The sequence below is a fragment of the Meles meles genome, chromosome 7, assembly GCF_922984935.1.
Source record: "Meles meles chromosome 7, mMelMel3.1 paternal haplotype, whole genome shotgun sequence".
NCBI lineage: Eukaryota > Metazoa > Chordata > Mammalia > Carnivora > Mustelidae > Meles > Meles meles.
The window spans coordinates 3,650,096-3,669,561 of NC_060072.1; the positions used below are offsets into that span (position 1 = coordinate 3,650,096).

A 19,466-nucleotide genomic window follows, 5' to 3' on the forward strand; every position below is an offset into this window, starting at 1 on the left:
CAGGACCCCAGAAGGTGTGATGGTTCATTTCCAGCATCAACTTGGCCAGGCCAAGGGGGCCCAGACATTTGTTCAAACAGGATTCCAGGTGTGGCTGGTGGGGTGCCGACTGTGGACGAGATCTGGGCTTGCGTCCGTGGTCGGGGTGAAGCCGATGGCTCTCCCCAGCTGACTGGCCCCATCCATGCAGCGGAAGACCCGAAGACAGCAAAAAGGCTGACCTCCCCTGAGAAGGGGCGGGCGGGGGAGGTAGTTCTCCTCCTGCCTGACAGCCTGGAGCTGGGACTTCTGCTTTCTTCCTGCTTTTGGACTCTCGCGGAAACACTGACTCTTCCTGGGGCTTGAAGGCTTTTGGACTTGGGCTGGAACGACACCGTCGGCTCTCCCGGGTCTCCCCCTTGCTGATGGTGGACCCTGAGACACATTCGCTTCCAAAAATCACACGTGCCAACGCCTGAGAATACCCCTTTCTATCTATACCTACACGTGCTGTGGCCTCTGTTCCTCGGGGACCCAAATACAGAGGTCCTGTGCGGGCCTCACCCTTTTACAAACAGGGAAACTGAGGCTCACTGGGACTACAAACGGGGCTTCCTCTAGGCGATGGAGGCTCCGTCCCTCCTTTTCTGAGCCGCAGGGGGCTTCACCTGCTGCTTCCCTCTGGTCCCAGGAGGGCGAGCTGCTCCACGGACCCACCGGCCCCCGCCAGCTCCACGGGGCCAGCTCACACACACACTTGAGACAAGGCCTTGCACAGTCCCCTTTCCTGCCCGCGGGACCGCACCAGGGAGACTCTGCGATCCCAGCTGCCTAGGATCCCGGCTGACTGAAACACAGGCCGTTGAGGCCTCCCCTACGAACGATGTGCTCGTGTGACCTCGCCCAGGAAGGGAGTGGGACACCCCAGGGCCTTCGAGAAGCTGCTCTGGCCTTCACGCCCCCTCCCCTCTCGGGCTCTGCTCCCTGGCTTCTCGTTCATTCTCTCGTGGTCGGGGCTCCTGACCGTTGCCTTCCCCTCCTGTTCCCAGCATGCTCAGCTCCGGAATCCGGTGACGGGTTGGCTGCGTCCAGTCTGACTCCTGGCACTTTCTCCGGGCAAACTTCTGCACATAGCGTCAGGCTTTCTCAGCCCGTGGACACTCGAGCCATAAAACAACTGCCTGAACAGCCCGCGGCCGGCACGAGGCGGGGGGCTGGCGACGCGAGAGGGTGAGACCACATCCCTGCCTTCCCAGCAGCCACGCGAGGCTCCACGACCACACCTCCGTGGTGGCAGATGCTGCTGTCCCCACGACCCGCTGTCCCTCCTTCCTGCGGTCAGGGACCACTTGCACTCTGAGTGGGTCACATCGCCACCCAACCAGAGACTACGCAGTCTGGTTTCACTTAGGAATACGTGTGGCCACGGGGCGAAATTCTCGCCCAGAGAACGTGAGTGAGAGAGACGCAGGCCAAGTTCAGACCACCTCCTTCAAAGGAGACCGCCTGCCCTTCCCCCTCTGTGCTTCCTTCCAAAGGCAGGAAAATCGGCACAATGGGCTACCCAACTTTGCTGCGTCCCAGGGAGACACCGCAGGAGACAGCAGCATGACAAGTGACGGCAGAATGGAAGGACGGGGACGAGCCAGGCTCCTGCTGACCCTGAGAGCTGGGGTACCCAGCCCCGCCCGCCCGTCTGCCCCTCGGAACAGACCGGAGGCTATTACGCCGGGAGAAGTAAGCTTCCTTCCTGCCGGGCCGCTGTATTTAAGGTCTTTGGGGAGGGCAGCTCAACCTGCACCCGGGTGGCAATCTTGGTTAGGTGTGACACAGGAAACCCAGACAGACAGAGACATAACATTGAAGCGTACAACGCCAGGCATTCTCACAAACTGAACACACCCGCGTGACCACCACTGCTCTCCTCCGCAAAGGCAACCACTACCCTTCCTCCCACAGTTTAACCTGCTTACGAACATCATGGGAACAGTCATACGGTTGTCATTTGGGCGTAGCTGCTCCCTGGCGAGTGTGGCCGCCGGACCCTACGCTCTGAATGTACCACGACCTTAGTCCTTGTGCCGCTGGTGGCTCGGGACCTTCCCCGGTCCTGGCTCTCACAAGTCCAATGCCGGTCTGGACATTGACATCTCCTCTGTCTTTGGGCTCACCCACACATACTTCTGTTTGGTATGAACCTTGCCGGGGAAATGCTGGTCACACGATATGCTAATCTTCCAAGGTTAGCAGAAAACGCCAAATTGTTTCCCGAAGTGGTTATAGGGTTGTGCCAATTTCTACTTCCACCAGCCGTGTTTGAGAGTTCTGTCTGCTCCACATCCTCACCGACAAACACATGGTATTGTTAGTCTTTTTATTTTTAGCTATCCTGGTGGGTAGCGGCGGCATTTCACTGTGGCTTTAATTTGCATTTCTTTGATTACTAATGAGGCTGCGTACCTTGGTGTGTTTGGCGAAAAGCTATCTTCCGTGTGCGGTGCCTGCTGTAGTTCTGGGCCCATTCTGGACGTTTTGAGATGTAGTTCTTTATCTATCTGGGATATGAACCCTTTGTCAATTATACGCTTCAAGTCTCCTCTCCCATTGCCTTTTCACCAATTGTGACTTAATGTTTAAGGCAGTGCATTTTAACAGCTCGCACAACATAGGAAATCGGACCCTATCTGTTCTGAGACTTGTTTCCTAGAAGTTTTAGCATTTTGCTTTTCCTGTTTACACTAGCAATCCATCTGGGAATTGATATTTTCTTATGGTACAAGGTAAGGGTCCAGTTTCCTTGGCCCTCTACAGATACTCAGTGGCCCGTGCCCGATTGGTTGAGATCACCCTCTCCCCACGCTCTGCCATGCCTTGAGAAAAAAACACATCAAGTGTCCATGGATGATAATCTGGTTTTGGACTCTGTTCTGCTTCTAAACTTGCTTTTCACAGTTCCAAGAACCATTCTTCTTTCAAAGCGTATTGGCTATTCTTGGCTTTTTCCATTTCCGCGTACACTTTAGAATTTATTTGAACATTTTATTTTCTAAATCTTCATTCCTGGTGTGTAGAAACTCAACGAACCTTCATATATAACCCTTGTATTCAGTAACCTGGCTAGACTCATGAATCACGCTAACGTTTCGGGCGCAGACCTTTTCTGCACGAGGTGCACGAACCACCCCAACGCCTGCTTGAGGTCTTTCCGGATCACAACACTTCAGTCTGCTTTTCTGATCTATCTCTGGCTATTTCACCGTTCCAACAGAAGGGTAAACGTAAGTGGTGAATTGTGACTAATCTTGCCTTATTAATGTCGAAGGGAAAAATTCCAGCATTTCTGCACAAAGTACAGGACTTGCTATAGGAGTTTTCGTAGATAGTATTAATCAAAGTATCTCCATTTGCTATTCTTTATTAATATCATGATTGGTTGTTGAATTTTTACTTACTTTTTCTGCAGGGATTGATCGTGATTTTAATGTTTACATAGTGATGCTTGTTGACATTTAAAAAAATGTTACACCAATCCTGCATTCCTAAAATACAGAGTTGTTAATAATGTGGTTAGGCTGTCTGGGTCCACCTTCATGCCTCAGATCGGACTTCACTTTTCCTTTCTTTTTTTTTTTTTTTAAGTTTATTTATTTGACAGAGAGAGATCACAAGTAGGCTGAGAGGCAGGCAGAGAGAGAGAGAGAGGGAAGCAGGCTCCCTGCTGAGCAGAGAGCCCGATGCGGGGCTCAATCCCAGGACTCTGAGACCATGACCTGAGCCGAAGGCAGAGGCTTTAACCCACTGAGCCACTCAGGCACCCCACTTTTCCTTTCTTCTGATAAACCTTTCAGGTGTTAGTCTTAAGGTTATGCTGCCCTCACAAAGTGCATTGTGACGTGTTCCTGCTCTTTTTTGTTAGAGTCTGTCTGTGATTGGCAGTTATTTCTTCCTAAAATGCTTTAAATATTAAATATTTAAAATATTTAAATATAAAATATTTAAAGACATATTTCATTGCTTTGCTTTTTAAAAAAAAAAGGAATTTGTTCATGTCATCCATAAGTTCAAATTTATTAGGATAAAATAGTCACAATATTCTTCTATGGACTTTCAGCGTTCACACGATCCACGGTGACAGAGTTTTATCGTTAATGAATTTTTAAATTCTTTTAACGGTTTTTACTTATTTGACAGAGAGAGACACAGCGAGAGAGGGAACACAATCAGGGGGAGTGGGAGAGGGAGAACCAGGCTTCCCACCGAGCAGGGAGGCTGACACGGGGCTCGATCCCAGGACCCTGAGATCATGACCCGAGCCAAAGGCAGACGCTTAACCAAATGAGCCACCCAGGTGCCCCTAATGCATTTTTCTAAGAAGGAATTTTTGGCTTTATCTTTGCTGTTTTTTAATTTTTAAAATTATTGTGGTTGTTTCCTGCTTAATTATGTTCTGCTCTTACGTTTATTACTTATTTTTCCCCCTTAGTTGTGCATTTAAGTCATGTTCCTTCTACTGAAGGATGTTCAGGGCATCAATTCGCCGCCATCTGTCCTCACATGTGCATTTAAGGTAGCAAATCTCCAACTAAGTAGCTTTAATTGCAGCTCACAAACTTCATATACAGTATTTCTTTATAAAGATTTGAGAGAGAGGGAGAGCAAGGGCACACACGAGCGGTGGAGGGGCAGGGGCAGGAGAGGGAGGCAGGAGAGAATCTCAAGCAGACTCCAGGTTGACCACAGAGCCAGATGCGGGACTCGATCCCACAACTCTGAGATCATGACCTGAGCTGAAACCAAGAGTTGGGACACTTAACAGACTGAGACACCCAGGCACCCCCTGTGTGTTAGTATTTTCATTAACGTTCACTTAAAAATGCTTTCTGATTTTCATTTCTTAGTTCTGACCCTTCGGTATTTGAGAAATGTATTACTCAGTTTCTAAAATTGTGGGAATTTTCTAGTTATTTGATATGCAGCTTAACTGTTGCAGGGTCAGAACATATTCTGTATGATTTTAAACCTTTGAAATTTGTTGGTATTTGTCCTATGGTACAGCAAAATGGCAGATCTGGTAAGTGGTTCCACATCTATTTGGAAAGTAGGTGTACTCTACAGGTGTTGGGTGCGATGTTTTATGAAAACCAAATAGGGTCGACCCTACTAATTGAATTGCTTGAAACTTAGTATTTTTATGGGTTCTTTTTGTCTGCTTATTTTACCATTTGCTGAGAGAGAACAGACCACTGCAAGCTGACCGTATGACTCCAACCCCTTCCGCAGACTGGGGCAGGAACACGGGCAGGCGGTTGTCACTAGACACTGGCTGGGAGCAGGTGACAGCCACTGCAAAGGGAGAAGGGGGAGGGGAGGGAGGGAGACGGATGCAATCACCACTTAGCTGACTGAACAAAGAACCACCTGTCTAGGCGAAGCAGTGTTCACGTTAACTTTCTTTTGCTACTGCCTTCTTGAGGATGCTTCAAGCTTAAGGTTGTTTTGACTTTCAAGTGTTATTCCCAAGAAGTAAAACATCCATTCCCTTTCTTCTGTACTTTCCACCATTTTGTCCCCTAGTGGTTCATTTTGGGTATTTTCAACTGGTTGGTCTTCCATGTACAATTTCTCTCCTTGTGGCTAAAACCACCTACTGAAGCCTCAATTTTAGTTATATTTTCTCTGCTTCATGAATTTTTGTAAGTCCCTTTCATACTGTGTCCTGTCTTTTGCCCACATGTTCGATGTCAATCTTCAATCTCCTCTTTCATCTCTGTAAACACTGAACAAGGTTGTTTTAAATGTTTGCTCACTGTCATCTGGAGCCCTTCTGTGTTCACTTCTATTACTTAAGCTTTCTCTTAGTTTTCATACCAGTTGTCTTCTCACCTCGTATTATTTCTGATTGAGTGCCAGAGAACATATACGGAAGATTATGCCAATAATCTGAGATCAAAGGTGGTATCTCTTTCCAGAGAGGACTTTTGTTGCCAGGTACCTGGGACAGCAGTAATCCAGGCTGCCTGAAGGCACAGCACACCAGGTTACTGAAATCCAATTGCTGGGGCTGAGAATATTTTAAACTGAGAGTCATCCCCTGGGTTATTTCTGGTTCACAATCACTCTTCTGATACAGCCCTTTGGGGTCCTGACCTAAAGAAACAGAGGTTTACCAGGCAATAGTCCCCATCACCTTGGCTCCTAAAGGCCATGAGAAACTCCAGTCTCTTTGTTTTTCTCTCTGAAACGACAAGACCTCTAGAGGAAAAAGCAGCCCAAACACCAGGCTCATCTCCTAGCCTTTGGCTATTCCTGGGTCCTGGCCCTGTAATTTTTCAGTGTCTTGTTCGCTCCCTGGTACCTTCAAATAGTAGTTTAAAAATATTTTGGCTGGCTTTTTAGTCACCTTCAGGGAGGCTGGTCGGAACCATCATGGATTTTGGAGCGCCCTCTCTTTTTTAACATAAATAATTCTCAAAGAAAATCTCCTCTAGCTCCCCAACCTATCTTCCTTCCCTGACCTCCCATTGTATACGCCCTACAATGCAAATGAAGCCCTAGCACCAAGATGTTCACAACAGCATTTATAAAGATGAGAAACGGGATACAAAATGCCTAATGGTAAGAGGATGGTTCAGTCCACGATGCAATATTCTGATAATGCAGTCAGTGAAACTCTTTTTAGGAGGGTTGTTAGCGTACGGACATATCTGAAACTATAATGTTAAGTGTAGGCTTATATGTAGGCTTAAAATGTGGGCTCCACGTTGGAGGTGGCCCTCTTCTCTACACACTCCCGCACGAGACAACCCCCTTTATCTCCATGCCTTCAAGCATCATCTATGCGACTCCAAACACGTATTCCCAGCACTGACTGCCTTCCGGGCTCCCGTCCTGTATACTCAATTACTTTCCAAAGTCATCTCCATTGGAAGGTCTTAAAAGCATCTCAAACTCATTTGCCGCAAGGAGACTCTCGATTCTCTCTGCCCCTTCACATCAAACTTTTCCACTTTGGGGAACATACAATCGTCTACCCAGCTGCTCAACAAAAATTTAAGAGTTATTCTTGTTCATTTCATCGAGCCCATCCCCAAAAACCCATCAGCAAGTCCCATGAACTCCAACATCACACCACACGTACATCTGTCTCCCCACAGCCACCAACCCCCGTGTGTCTAAGTCACCATCCCCAGTAGCTCCAGAAATGATGTCTCGGCTTCTGTTCTCTTTCCACTGCAATTCATCTGCCATACAGCCGCAGGACTGGTCACCAAAAAACGCAGTGTAGATCTCATTCCTATGCCAAGTGCCACTTAGTGCCTTCCCAACACGTTTCAGTTAAGAGTCAAATGCCCCCAGGGCCTCCAAGACCCTGCGTGATCGGACTCGGGCTTACCCCATCTGACCAAGTCTCCCTCACGGCACATCTTGCCAGGCACTGGCCCAACTGGCCCGGCCACCCTCCTGGCCACTGACCACGTGAAGCTTGCCACCTCGGGGCTTTTGTGCTCGGTGCTCTCTCCCTGTGAACGCTCTGTCCTAGCTCTTCGCACAGGCCAGAGGTGACCATCTCAGAGAGGACACCCCACTTACCATCCATATCGTCGCCTTGTTTTCTTCATGGCCTTCACTACAGTACGGGATGCCCTTGTTCTTGCCTACCTGTTCGCGGGTTAATTTTCTGTCATTCTCATCAGAACAGAAGCTTCTCGAGAGCACAGGCTGTGTCTGCCTTCTCTACCGCTGGGCCCCCAGTGCCTGCCTGGGACACTGCCTGGGGAGACGGAGGCCCTGGGCAGTTAAGCAACTTGCTCAGGACCACACAGCTGGCGGTCTGTGGAGGTGAGGTTTAAGCTCAAGATTTTCACACTGCAAGCCCACGTGCTTCCCAAGGAGCATCCCTTTTGCTCTACGTCCCGAGCCACAGTCCAGGCACTTCTAGATTTACTTTCCGTGCTTCCCTCCTCACTCACAGCCTCCTGATTAACCACAGCAGTTAGTCACCACGTATTTACTGCTGTGTGGCCTTGGGCCTCAACCCCTGCAACTCAACGTCCTCATCCATGAAATGGGATTAATCCTAAAACATGCTGTATCATTGTTCTGAAGGTTAAACGATTAATATTTTCCAAGAGCTGAGAACCCTGCCCGGTTACTACACAGAAGGCATTACACAAGTATTCGCTCAAGAAATAAATGGCATTTGTGTGTCCGGCACCGTGGGGACGGGGGCAGCGAGAGACAAGGGGTGGTTTCCCCGTGCTTCCATCAGACACACTCACAGTGGAGGTGGGAGGGGCGCAAAGACGCGGGTCCAGCAGGGAGAGTCGCGGGCGGTAAGGAATGCCTGCGACGTAACAGGTACTGTTGGGACGTTCACCGATTTTTACTCTCAGACACGCCTAGGTGTTGGCACTACTGTGAGCGCCATTTTATTGGTGGAGCAAACGGAGGCGCAGAGCTTACGGAGTCTGCCCGGAGCCGCACGGGCGAGAGACGGGGGCCGCAACCCACGCGCTCACTTCCACTCATGCTTTCGAGCACCGTAGTGCTCTACACCGTGTCAGAAAACCTCAGGTAAGCGCCCACTGGACGGACGGACGTAAAATGAGCAGGACACACTGCGCATAAAGGAAGAACGTATGTTATACTGTTGAAACAAAAAGATGCATTTAATGTAATGTTTCCAATTAAAGGTTTCAATTGGAGCAACGATGAATGATGACCAAAACCTTCAAAAAGTCATTCCCGCTGACATGACCGGTTGTGATGAGGGAAACCGAGGAGCGGGCTAACACCGTCACCGCGGCAGGTACAGAAAAGACCTACCTTTAACACTGATGTAGGTTATAGACGGTAAATTCGATTTGATGTAAAAAAAAATTCCAAGAAAGTATATGTAAAAATTTGTAGGGAGGAAAATAAAATAGATATTCTAGCATACAAATGCAAGGGGAAAAAAGGGAATTTTGAAAACAAGGTTTTTAACTGATTTCTCACACATAGGCCACTGTGGCTGGAATTATCAGGACCGCGGACAGCACTGAAAGTGCCCTTTGGTGGGGGGCAGGAGGGAGCCAACCTCCAAAGGACTGGGTTTGTGTTAGACTCTGAATATTACAGTTCCTCGTCAACTTCGCAGCATTTTACAGTTCTGTCTCAATTTTACTGACTCGCACGTAAAGACGGGCTCCTATGTGCAGAACCTGCTGACGAGGGAAGACATGCTCTTGCGCCTCCCTCCTGCAGTGACTGCCATTTCTACTAACAACGTCTTTGTTTATTCATTCGAGGATGGAAATGAAAGGGGAGTGATGACATTTCAATAACATTTAAATCCCAGATGTTGGTAAAAGAAAAGGATATTGATGCCTTCGGTAGATAATGGGTGCAAGATATATATATATACACATACAATGTTAATTTTTTATTTAAAATGTACTAATTGTAGCTAAAATGACCACAACCACTTCTCTATGTTCAATTTTGCAAAATGGGCATCTTTTAGTCGTTTCCAAGCTCTGTGGCTAGATTCAAAAAGTTACCGAACAAAAATGGTATCTCTATATTAGCTTCTCAAAAAACCTCATTAACAACCCTATGAGGTGTATTCATAGGGACATAACACATATATAAAAATACGGACAAATTATAATAGCATATTACTAAAATGGTGAAAGTAAGTATTTTTGAAATATTAACATTCCTCCTTAACGCATTAAAAACCATTCTGCAAATACTTAGGACTCGGTATCAAGCAGAACAGCCTTCCCCCACTTTCTCTGATAATGAAACAGGCTACAAAATTGAACAGCTTTGTTAGTTTGCTCTTAGAAGCAATAATACGGCCACGGAACTTGCTGCGACCATTCTGTCCCTTTACAAATGCTGTGAGGCTGGCCTGCCTTCCTTTCTTCTTCTTCTAAACGACTGATTGAGCTGGTGATTTAATCCTCTGCAGCAAGCATGTAAGACGAGGCTCTCAGAATGGCCAAGCCCCGGGCAGAGGACAGCGAAGCTGCTGGTCGAGCTGGAGGCTTAGCCAGCCAGGGCATCCAAGCAGCCACAACATGCAGCCGTCAGCATGTTTTCACTATGCAAGTCCCACATTTCCCAGTTAGAAAACACACAGCCATTACCCCTTTCTGTGTTCCCACACAAGGCTCCCTTTTGTTTATTTGTGTTTGTTATCATATGGCTTACACCGACATGTTTGCCTGATTCCACTGGTGCGCACACATCCATTGAGAGGCGAAGAAAAAGAAGTGTCTATTGCAAACTGTTAAAAGGAAAAAGGGACTCCCACTGTTTTTTTTCCTCTGGCGGGGCCCTCTGTTTAGAGGACAGGATGTTAACTCTTTGCGTCCCGGGAAAGAATGACTTCTTCGCGCACTTTAAATTTTGCAAGGGCTTCTTTACTGATGGAATGTCATAAATGAGAGGGGAAAAAATGTTATTCACAGAGGACCACAATTCTAGAAGCTGACGTTTTTTTTTCGGACATAGAGAGTATGTTAGCACAGGGGACCACTTTTATTTCATTCTGAACATACTTGAGCTGTTTTTACAAAAGCAATTTAAAGTACGACTACAAAAAACACTGGACGCACTTTACTCTGGAATGATCAGTATTTCAGTTAACGCTTCTGGCGGAATCTTTTTATTTTGGAATATTCAACAGGAACTGTGCAAAACCTCTAGAGAGCTTACAGTAACGGGCTGTCCAGGAATGTTCATACATGACCTCCCTCCTAGAGCTTTTGTTGCTGACATCAATGACCTAAAATTCCAGTGCTCGTTTAATCCAGCTCCAGCTCTGAGTACGTATTGGAGGGGGGGGGGGGGGTAGAAAGAGATGGAAATAGAAAGATACAGGGTCAAATCTGCTCCCGTTCCCCAAAGCTACTTTTGCAATTCCACAAAGCGGAACTGTGGCCGGACCTGGAGTGGCGTGCTTCAGGACACCGTGTCCTTGAAATCCTGTGAACAGGACAGGGACTCTCTTTAATCCTGTGGTCCTGTGCACAGAGTCCCCTTCACAGACGCAGGCATCCCCCTGGGAGCACAATGGTCCGGGAGGCCTCTTCCCAGGTGATTTGGAAAGAGAAGAGTTAACGGCCTGCACACTCTCCCCACTCTCTCCCCAGGGCCGGGCTCAGTGACAGGCACAGCCCAGTCCCTAAAATGAAGAGCGAGCTTCTCTATTCTTCACCATCTCTCGAATTAATTAGCTGGAAATGAGTCTTGTCAATGTTTTGGAAAGGCAGAAAGGGTGAAAAGAGATTGCTAGAATTAATCACAGTGAGAAACTACTTCAACCGCCTGCCAGAGTGCGGAAAACCCAACAGGCAGAGAAGAAAAGGAACCGGGCTGATTCGCCATCTGAAGGAACAAATGGAATCCGATCAAACGCTCCAGGCTTTGCCAAATAAGGGATGCCCCCTCCCTCGAGGAGAAGAATTTATTATCTGTTGCCACAGTAAGTACAATGTATAACTGAAACGCACACTGTATCCATGGGGACAAAGGCAAACCAGACAGTTTCTAAAGCAAAGAAACAACAGAATACTCAGGTACTTTCGCTTTCGAGCTTACCCACACTGAACTCTATTATCTAAAGGAGTCACGTGTTCCTGAATTGACACTTAATAAATCTTCAAACACTTGCGATTTCACATACTGCAGAAGGTGAAAAATCCAGGAAACAGATTCCAAAAATTCAGGTGTTTTGATGGAGAGCTCATTCACTAAGAAGAAAACAAAAAAGAAAACAAAATGACAGCTGTAACAGATCGACTTTTAAGAGTCATCCAAGGCGGGTGGGGGAAACAGCAGATTTCGGTCAGGAGCTGAGACCTGGACCAACACACCCAGCACTCTACAGGGAGACGCCTGTTCTCTTCACAGTAGCCATCTCTCCACTAGAAAATCCAGAAACTTCGACCATGTAAAAATTCTGATACGATTTTTCTATTTCCCCCCTAAAATAAGTTTGAACTTTTCAGACAATGGCAGCATAAAGCCAGGACAACCACCACCAAAAACCCCCCAAATTATTGGCAACTAAATTTCAGGCCTTCTTGGCCATTTACTTTCTAGTAAAGTGGCCCCAGTCATATTCTCAGGAAGAACCCGTCCCAGGCCGAGGGGACAGGGCGCTGGGACCCAGAGGGGGCGGCAGCTTGCCCCGGCACACTCACCAGCGATGGGGGGTCACTAGTAGGCTTCAGGATCAGCTTGTCGCCCCTCTTCTCCACCTCAAAGCCCATCTTTTTCAGCAGGGACGCGTCCGCCAGCCCCTGCTCCTCCATCTTGGCGATCAGATCTTGGTTCTGACTGTTGTCTTCGGTGAGGTTGCGGATGGCGTACACCACCCACTGGGTCAGAACTGGGGGCCGAGTGAAGGAATTTGCCGACACGGTTCCCCGTGTCCGAAGTTCACGTGAGCGTGACGGGAAAGGGAGGTAGGGACACAGCCTCGGCGAACAAGGTCTCACAGAGCGTATGCTACGGCCACGCCGCCCAAGAGGGAGTAATGAAAAAGCGGGAACACGCGCACTGTACATGTATGCCCCACGTGTGCGCCCATGTGACAGCCAGCACGGGGAGGTACTTGATCGAGATTTGATAAATGAACGAGCAGGGAAGCAACATCTGAACTCTGAACGCGTGCACGCGCACAGATAACCGTGGTGTTGAGCCTCCGGGGAAGAAGACACGACGGTGTCAGTCACGAAGATGCCAAGTGGGAAGCAGACAGGAGACTCATCTTGCTCAAAGCCAGCTCCGTTATAAATAAGAACTGCTCCCTAGCAGTCTGCACAGAATTCCCCTCACTCGGCCGCATTTTAAGGAGGGAGCTAGAAAGCCTTTGAGGATTTGCTGTGTCCTCTGGCCTGGCTGCACCCAGCCCTCATTCTGCACGTTCTGGGCAGCATCGGCCATAGCAGACAGAAGGCAGGATAGGATGGCTGTGTTAGTTACCAAGCTCTTTTCTTGAGTGACCAAGAACTGTGTAAATCTCAGGAAAAGCATTACACCTACGTTGTTCTAGAAAAGACTGTAGAGAAACCGGGTACCAACCCATGGATCCAGGGACGCAAAAGCGATGCCGAGAATAGCGGGCCCGGCACTCTCTGTTGGTCCGGAGGGAACAGCAAACACCCAGGGGAGTAAACACTTTCTCTGAGAAAGCAAGGCCTCCCTGCCCACGATCGGATGAAGTTGGCAAGGAAAACAGTCCCTTTCCCCTGACTGCCACATGCTTCCGATGCCAGTGTTTCTGATGTCGGAATGGGGCCATCTGTGTCCCCCAGGATGTATCAGGCTCTTTAGCCCGAAGGTCCTAGCTCCCAGCACAGCAGTGAGGCCGGGCCCCTCGCTGGACATGTGAAGCCACAGGGAAGGCTTCAGTGTGCATAAAGCCTGCGTAGAATCTGAGAAAGAATGTCAATCAAACTGCTTCCCCAGCTCCGCAACCTCAGAGCGAGACAGTAAGGAACGAGCCTGTCCACTCAAGTCAGACGGCTGAGATGCAGGAAACACGACCCTTTATGTTCCGGACAGATCTTCAGAGGTTTTAAGAAGTTACTCCATCCCAGTCCCTCTGACACACCCACACTGGTTCACAGTCCCGACAAGGCCTTGGAGCTCTCCCCTGATCAGACGGTCCATGCCGGCCCTGCCCCTCCAGCCTGGGGGCTCGGGCAGCCCCGAGAAGAGGGTGAGCGGATGTGTGCTGGGGCAGTGACCCGCCGTTCTCTGGAGGTCTATCATTAAGGGCACTTGTGAGGATAAATGACTAACCTGTTCCAGACGGCACAGAGTAGGAATGGGTGATTCTCAGCCAATGCCGATTCTGTAATTCGTTGTCATCCTTTGGTGGGAGAATGTCCTTCTGCCATTTACCTGTCATCCTTCGATGAGAAAGCCCAGTACTTTTATAAGGGCTGCTATTTCCTTTCTGGAGACAGAATACTCAAATGCACGAAGCCTAACTGTAACATTCTCACCCTTTTCCACAATCACCGAACCCCCACTCTACGCCAGTTTAGACAGAATAAAAGGGAGGATCGTAGACAAAAACTTCTACCATGTTAGTGAATTTCTGAACCATGAATCATTTGCTGCAAGCAATTTCTCATCCAGAATAACATCACTCCACAGGTTCATTTCCTCACTTTTTGTACGGAAAGCAGGAGGCAGGGTCAGGAGACCTGACTGAAGGAGCCAACAACCGAAGGGAAAATTTAGGCAAGAAAAGAAAGAAGACTGAACAATTTTAGCTCACGCGTCGAATCCCTGAATGCCAATGACAGGAAGCAAAGCACTTCTTTCTAAAGCTTCCTGGGAACTCACTGAAATGTGACTGGAAGCAGGAAACCCGAAACCCCCCCTACATGCCCCCAGAGCTCCTGGAAATGGGGTGGGGGGGCGGTTCAGTCATGGAGGAACCGCACCAGCCTTCACGCTGCCAGACGAAAGGCAGGGTGTCTCTGGAGAATGAACCATGGCCCAGAGTGGCAGTGGTCAAACTGTTACAGGGCAAACGAGACCCCTGTCCAAGGGCCACTGTGTCCCTCTCCTGCCAGGCACCCCGACACAAAGTGGGCTGCAAACACTACCGGTGACCTAGGACTGCGTCTGTACGTCCACCCAAACCCCAGTGAAGTCTTCCTGCAGGTGCGAGGCCTGCGGGACATGTGACCCCGGAAGCGCCATCTCCCCACTCAGCACGTGGGTGGGGCCGTGGGGACACGGCAGGGACCCGCACAAATGTGTTTTTCCCTCTTGCTCTCAGGGTGGTTTCCTGACTCAGGGCTCTGCAGGCTGGAGGAAGGGGAGGACGGGAAACCCATCCACATGCAGCCCAGGCGAGAAAGCTGCGTGCTCTGGGTCAGCAAAGGGTCCGGGACAACAGCCCGCAGGAGAATTCCCACCACATGGGCAGAGGAGAGCAGATCTCAGTCATGCTCATGGTGCTGAGGCAACCGACGTGTTTGGTGAAAATCCTGTCCCCCCTGTCCCATGGCTTCGTAGCACCTCACCCTCACAGCGCCTGGAAACTAAATACTGACACGCCCGCCCCGTCTACCCCCCGGAGAGAACAGCACGGACCCGGCAAGGACGCTACTCCCAGCGGGGCCAGCACTGCACCAGGAACAAGACGCAAAAGCCGTGAACTTCTCGAGGGACGAATCCCCGCACAGCCCCCCGATGCACAGCCTAGCAGACGAGGCAGAAAAGCCTGAAGCAGAAGACGCATTTTTGTAGTTTTCCAAAATCGGTGCTCGGAGGGCCAGAGGACGGGAGATGAGGAAGGGAGGGGCTGGGCTCCTAGGCGCACCTTGAACGTGAGAAATAACCTGAGGGCAAAACCGCCCCCCTCAGCACTTAAATGCACGCTTCACACTTATATAAGGAAAATGGTACTTGTTTAATAAAAGAGTCAGAGCACGGAGTCCAGACGCACACAGATAGGAAAGGCGTGCTCCGCCCCTCCTCCCCCCCGAGATCACCCGCACTCCGGGGCAGTGTCGTCTGGCTACAGATTAAGTGCCACACTGGGTCCCGATTTCCAGGGAGAACATTCTAGCCCTGCTGTCTGGGCTCTCTGACTTAATAATAATTAAAAAGCCAAATGGAGTGGTCGTTTCTTTCATAAAATTCGGTCTGAAAAGAGAAACACTGAAACACAGCCCTTACAGGCGGGCTCTCACGCACGAGCCCGGCTCATGAATATGCATGGCCGTCCTTGTTAGCGCCCCTGAAAGCCCGGAGCCCCGGGCAGCCCCGAGTGTCACTAGGGAGATTAAAGCGAGTCCCAGTTAATATTCACATGGCCCTCTTGTTCCCGCTCTGAAGAGACAGACGGAAAGAACGAGTGGGGGAGAAAATTAAACATCTTCCAACGTCTAATCCTACCAGCACGTGAAGTGCTTTATTGTGTGCCCAGCTTTAGAGAGATGGCTTCTAAAGTTTCCATAGCTACTGCAAATACAAGGCGTGAGCCTGGGAGCTACAGAGCTGCCTTGAAAGGGCCCTGCCAGCAGCGACCTCGAGCGAGGACGCCACAGGGCCAGCCGGCTCCTCCGTGGAGGGCTCCGGTGTCTGGAAACAAGGACAAGCACAAAGACCGAGCAGCTCAGGACCGCTGAGCTTGGGAAGGTGAAGGCCGCTCCCAGGCCCAGAGCCACGGCCCGGCTTCAGAAAGACACAGGCCCAGCATCGAACCTTGTGGCTTGGCACAAATGAGGTGATGAGGTGTTCACGGGCCACAAAAATGGGGGCTGGCAGATGACACGATCTAGGAAAAAATACCGCACAGCAAGGCTATTACTAGCTAGCACATTTATGTGTCAAATTCACTTTATAGATTATTTATTTGAGAGAGAGAGAGCGAGCGCTTGTACACACAAATCAGGGAAGGGGAAAGGGCAGAGGAAAAGGGAGACGCAGGCTTCCTGAGGAGCAGGGAGCCCGAAGTGGGGCTTGCTCTCGGGACCCTGAGATCCTGACCTGAGCCGAAGGCAGACGACTGAGCCACCCAGGCGCCCCCCAAATTCACTTTAAAGTCAGGTGAGTGTAAACACTGAAGCTGGAACTGTCTGATGAGGAAGACGCCCTCTAAGGAAGGAGGTGTCTTTCAGTTACTGGAACCAGAGGCACTTACAAAGTCCTGTGCTGTATGGGAACGCAGGGGCCCGGGAGGGGGACAGGGACTCCCTTCTGGTCACTGTTCTCTCTCTAGCTGGAAGACCGCTGAGAACGGAGGTCGGCAAATTAGGGCCTGTGTTTCTGTGCAGACACAAGCTTAGTTTTTATATCTTTACATGCTTGGGAAAAATAATCAAGACTACTTACTACTAGTGTGTGACACGTGAAAATTATCTGAAACTCAAACTGCAGTGTCCAGAATAAGTAAAGTTTTATTGGTACGCAGCCACGCCCACTCATTTACGTTCAGACTCTGGCTGCTTTTTGGCTGCAACAGCTGAGCCGTGGGGCTGCAGCAGAGACAGGACAGTGGGCATAGCCAAAAATACCTATGAAAAGGTTGGCAACCTCTGGCATAGAACATGGAAGGCATCAGTAAGTATCTGTTGAATTTTATAAACAAACTTTTAAAAGTACTAGCATTAGGGGTGCCCGGGGGGCTCAGTGGGTTGAAGCCTCTGCCTTCGGCTCAGGTCATGATCTCAGGGTCCTGGGATTGAGCCCCGCATCAGACTCTCTCTGCTCGGCAGGGAATCTGCTTCCCTTCCTCTCTCTCTGCCTGCCTCTCTGCCTACTTGTGATCTCTCTCCGTCAAATAAATAAAATCTTTTAAAAAAAAGTACTGGCATTGAAAAACTTACATTTAATTAAAACAATTTAAACATATTAAAAGATTTTGCTTATGCGTATACATACATGTGCCCTATCCAAATACAATGCTTCATGTACTGTGTGTATACAGATGTATAATGGGTACATCTAGATTTAACAGAATCTATACTAGGCATATATCCAATAGATGTACTGTATTTTAGTATCTACATTTAACTGTTGCTTCCAGGATATATTTTCCAACATTACTTGTAGACAACAAACCCACTTATGGCAAGGGATTTACGTCGTGTCTATTACAGTATACCACTTCACAGCGCAGAGTATGAAAAATCTTTTATGAGGTTGGTCTGAGAAGACGGTGTTCAGTGAGGCAAGCGCACTTTAAGCAGGCTTTCACAAAAATCAGTATGGTTTTACATAAGCTCCGTATCTGAACCAGTATCTTCGCAGAATTGGTAAAGTGGCAGAATTTTTCAGAGTGCAAGAAAGGAGTTGAGTGTAAAACGGTTCGGGAACTGCTTTACGTTGCTAAAAACCAAAATACTTCTCAGTGTGTCAGGTCTGCCGGCCAAAGACCCAGCTCGGCCGCGGGATCGGAAGAGCGCCTTCTCTCCCTGCTGTGATGACCTGCTGCCGCCCTCCTCCCAGCCGCGCACGTCGGAGAAGCCGACCCCGAGTCGGGGGTGGCGTGTCTGGGGTTGGAGGGGGCGTTCCCTGAGTCCTAACCAACCTCAGCCCCGCTCTCCAAGCCTTCGCTTTCTGAGGGAAAACGTGGCACTTCCCAAACTGCTGCCCAGGGACCCCTGGGCTCCCCTGAGCCTTCTGCTGGAGGAGGAGGAGCTCCTGCAAACCAAGGAGGACTTCCCAGCGCAGGTGGCGACGGAGGAAGAGCTCACACAGCTCGGGGGCGTTGGGAGGGTAAGCAGGTGCCGAGCTGCGGAGGCAGGAGGGACGGCAGTTTATAGCTGAGATGTCGAGCAGGGGACGTGGCCGGGCAGGAGAGGTCCTTGAGGAGGGACAGACCCAGAAACCGCCACCATCCTTCCTCCCCAAAGCCATCCACGCTTCTCCTGCACAGGCTGCCTCTACCTCCAAAGGCCGACGGACGTCACCTCATTGCCCCCTCCGTCTTCCGTCGTTACCTTCCGCTCTTTACGCTCCTGCGTCACTCAGCTAACGACACACTCTTCTCCATCAGAAGTTAAAGTCGGAGTCTTTCTAGCGCGGATTCTATCCGGGAGTCTCCCTGCTGGAAACCGCGTGTGCCCAATAACCATCGCAAAGCCAGCCGTTGGGCTCCCTCTTCCTCTCCAGATCGTTGGTCTATCTGGTTTCTAATTTCCCTCCACAGTTTTGTATTTTAATAGGTGGGAACATCTGCGGTTCCCGTGTCTCCGCGTCGTGCTGATTCCTGCTGCCCGGGCCCTGCGGTGTGTCGTGTCTTAACAGCATTCACACCCGGATGGACGCGTCCTCCCGTATTTGCCAATTACTGGCTAATTGTGACTCCCGAGAGTGGTAAAAACAATAACGCCAACAGAAGAGCCAGGGGTGGGGGCGGGGATAGCGGCAAGGTCTGTAGATCCGAGGTCCCTTCTGAAGAACATAAAACAACACTTGGGGTTGGTATGTGCTCCGAGAAGGAGCAGTTCGTCTTCTCGGAGGGAAAAGTCAGGCCCGAAACACCATCTCTGAAAGCAGAGGCTGTCTGCTGGCCCCTAGATCCCTCGGGACCTGGGACATCAAAGCAAGTACGACAGGGCCAGGAAAACAAACCAATTCTGACCACTCTGTGTCCATGCAAATGTCAACCAAAGGTATCCTCTCTCTGGGTCTAACCCAAATCGGCACTCTCTTACTCTCTTAGTGACTCTGAAACAAAGGGCACGTTCTCTGCCCTCAGTACGCACAATTTACTTTCCGTAAGTGGAGCTTTTCCAGGGGCGATCCGACAGTGACCACCTCTCGGGCCTCCCCCCCTCTCTCCAGCCCGGACCGTGTCTCTAACCCTACATGGCCCCATGTCCTCAGCAGCAGCTCGCTCTGGGCCCTTTACAAATCCCAGATGTAGAAACCCCAACATCCAAGATGAGCAGAGAAGATGTCGCTGTCGCCACGGCCAGCCAGCCTGTGCACGTGGCAGGGGAGCGACGGGAAGA

At 49.8% G+C, this 19,466-nt stretch overlaps 1 protein-coding gene across 1 annotated transcript in view; it reads right to left on the reverse strand.

The window, feature by feature from the left end:
- Positions 1 to 10,369: 10,369 nt before the first annotated feature.
- ATXN10 (ataxin 10) overlaps positions 10,370 to 19,466 on the reverse strand; it is a 160,705-nt gene continuing 151,608 nt past the window's right edge. The window contains exons 11-12 of the mRNA XM_046012551.1: positions 12,177 to 12,364; positions 10,370 to 11,723 (exon numbers count right to left, since the gene is read on the reverse strand). Coding sequence (XP_045868507.1) covers positions 11,721 to 11,723; positions 12,177 to 12,364 — 191 coding nt within the window. The 3' untranslated portion in view covers positions 10,370 to 11,720. The remainder of the gene's footprint in view (positions 11,724 to 12,176; positions 12,365 to 19,466) is intronic.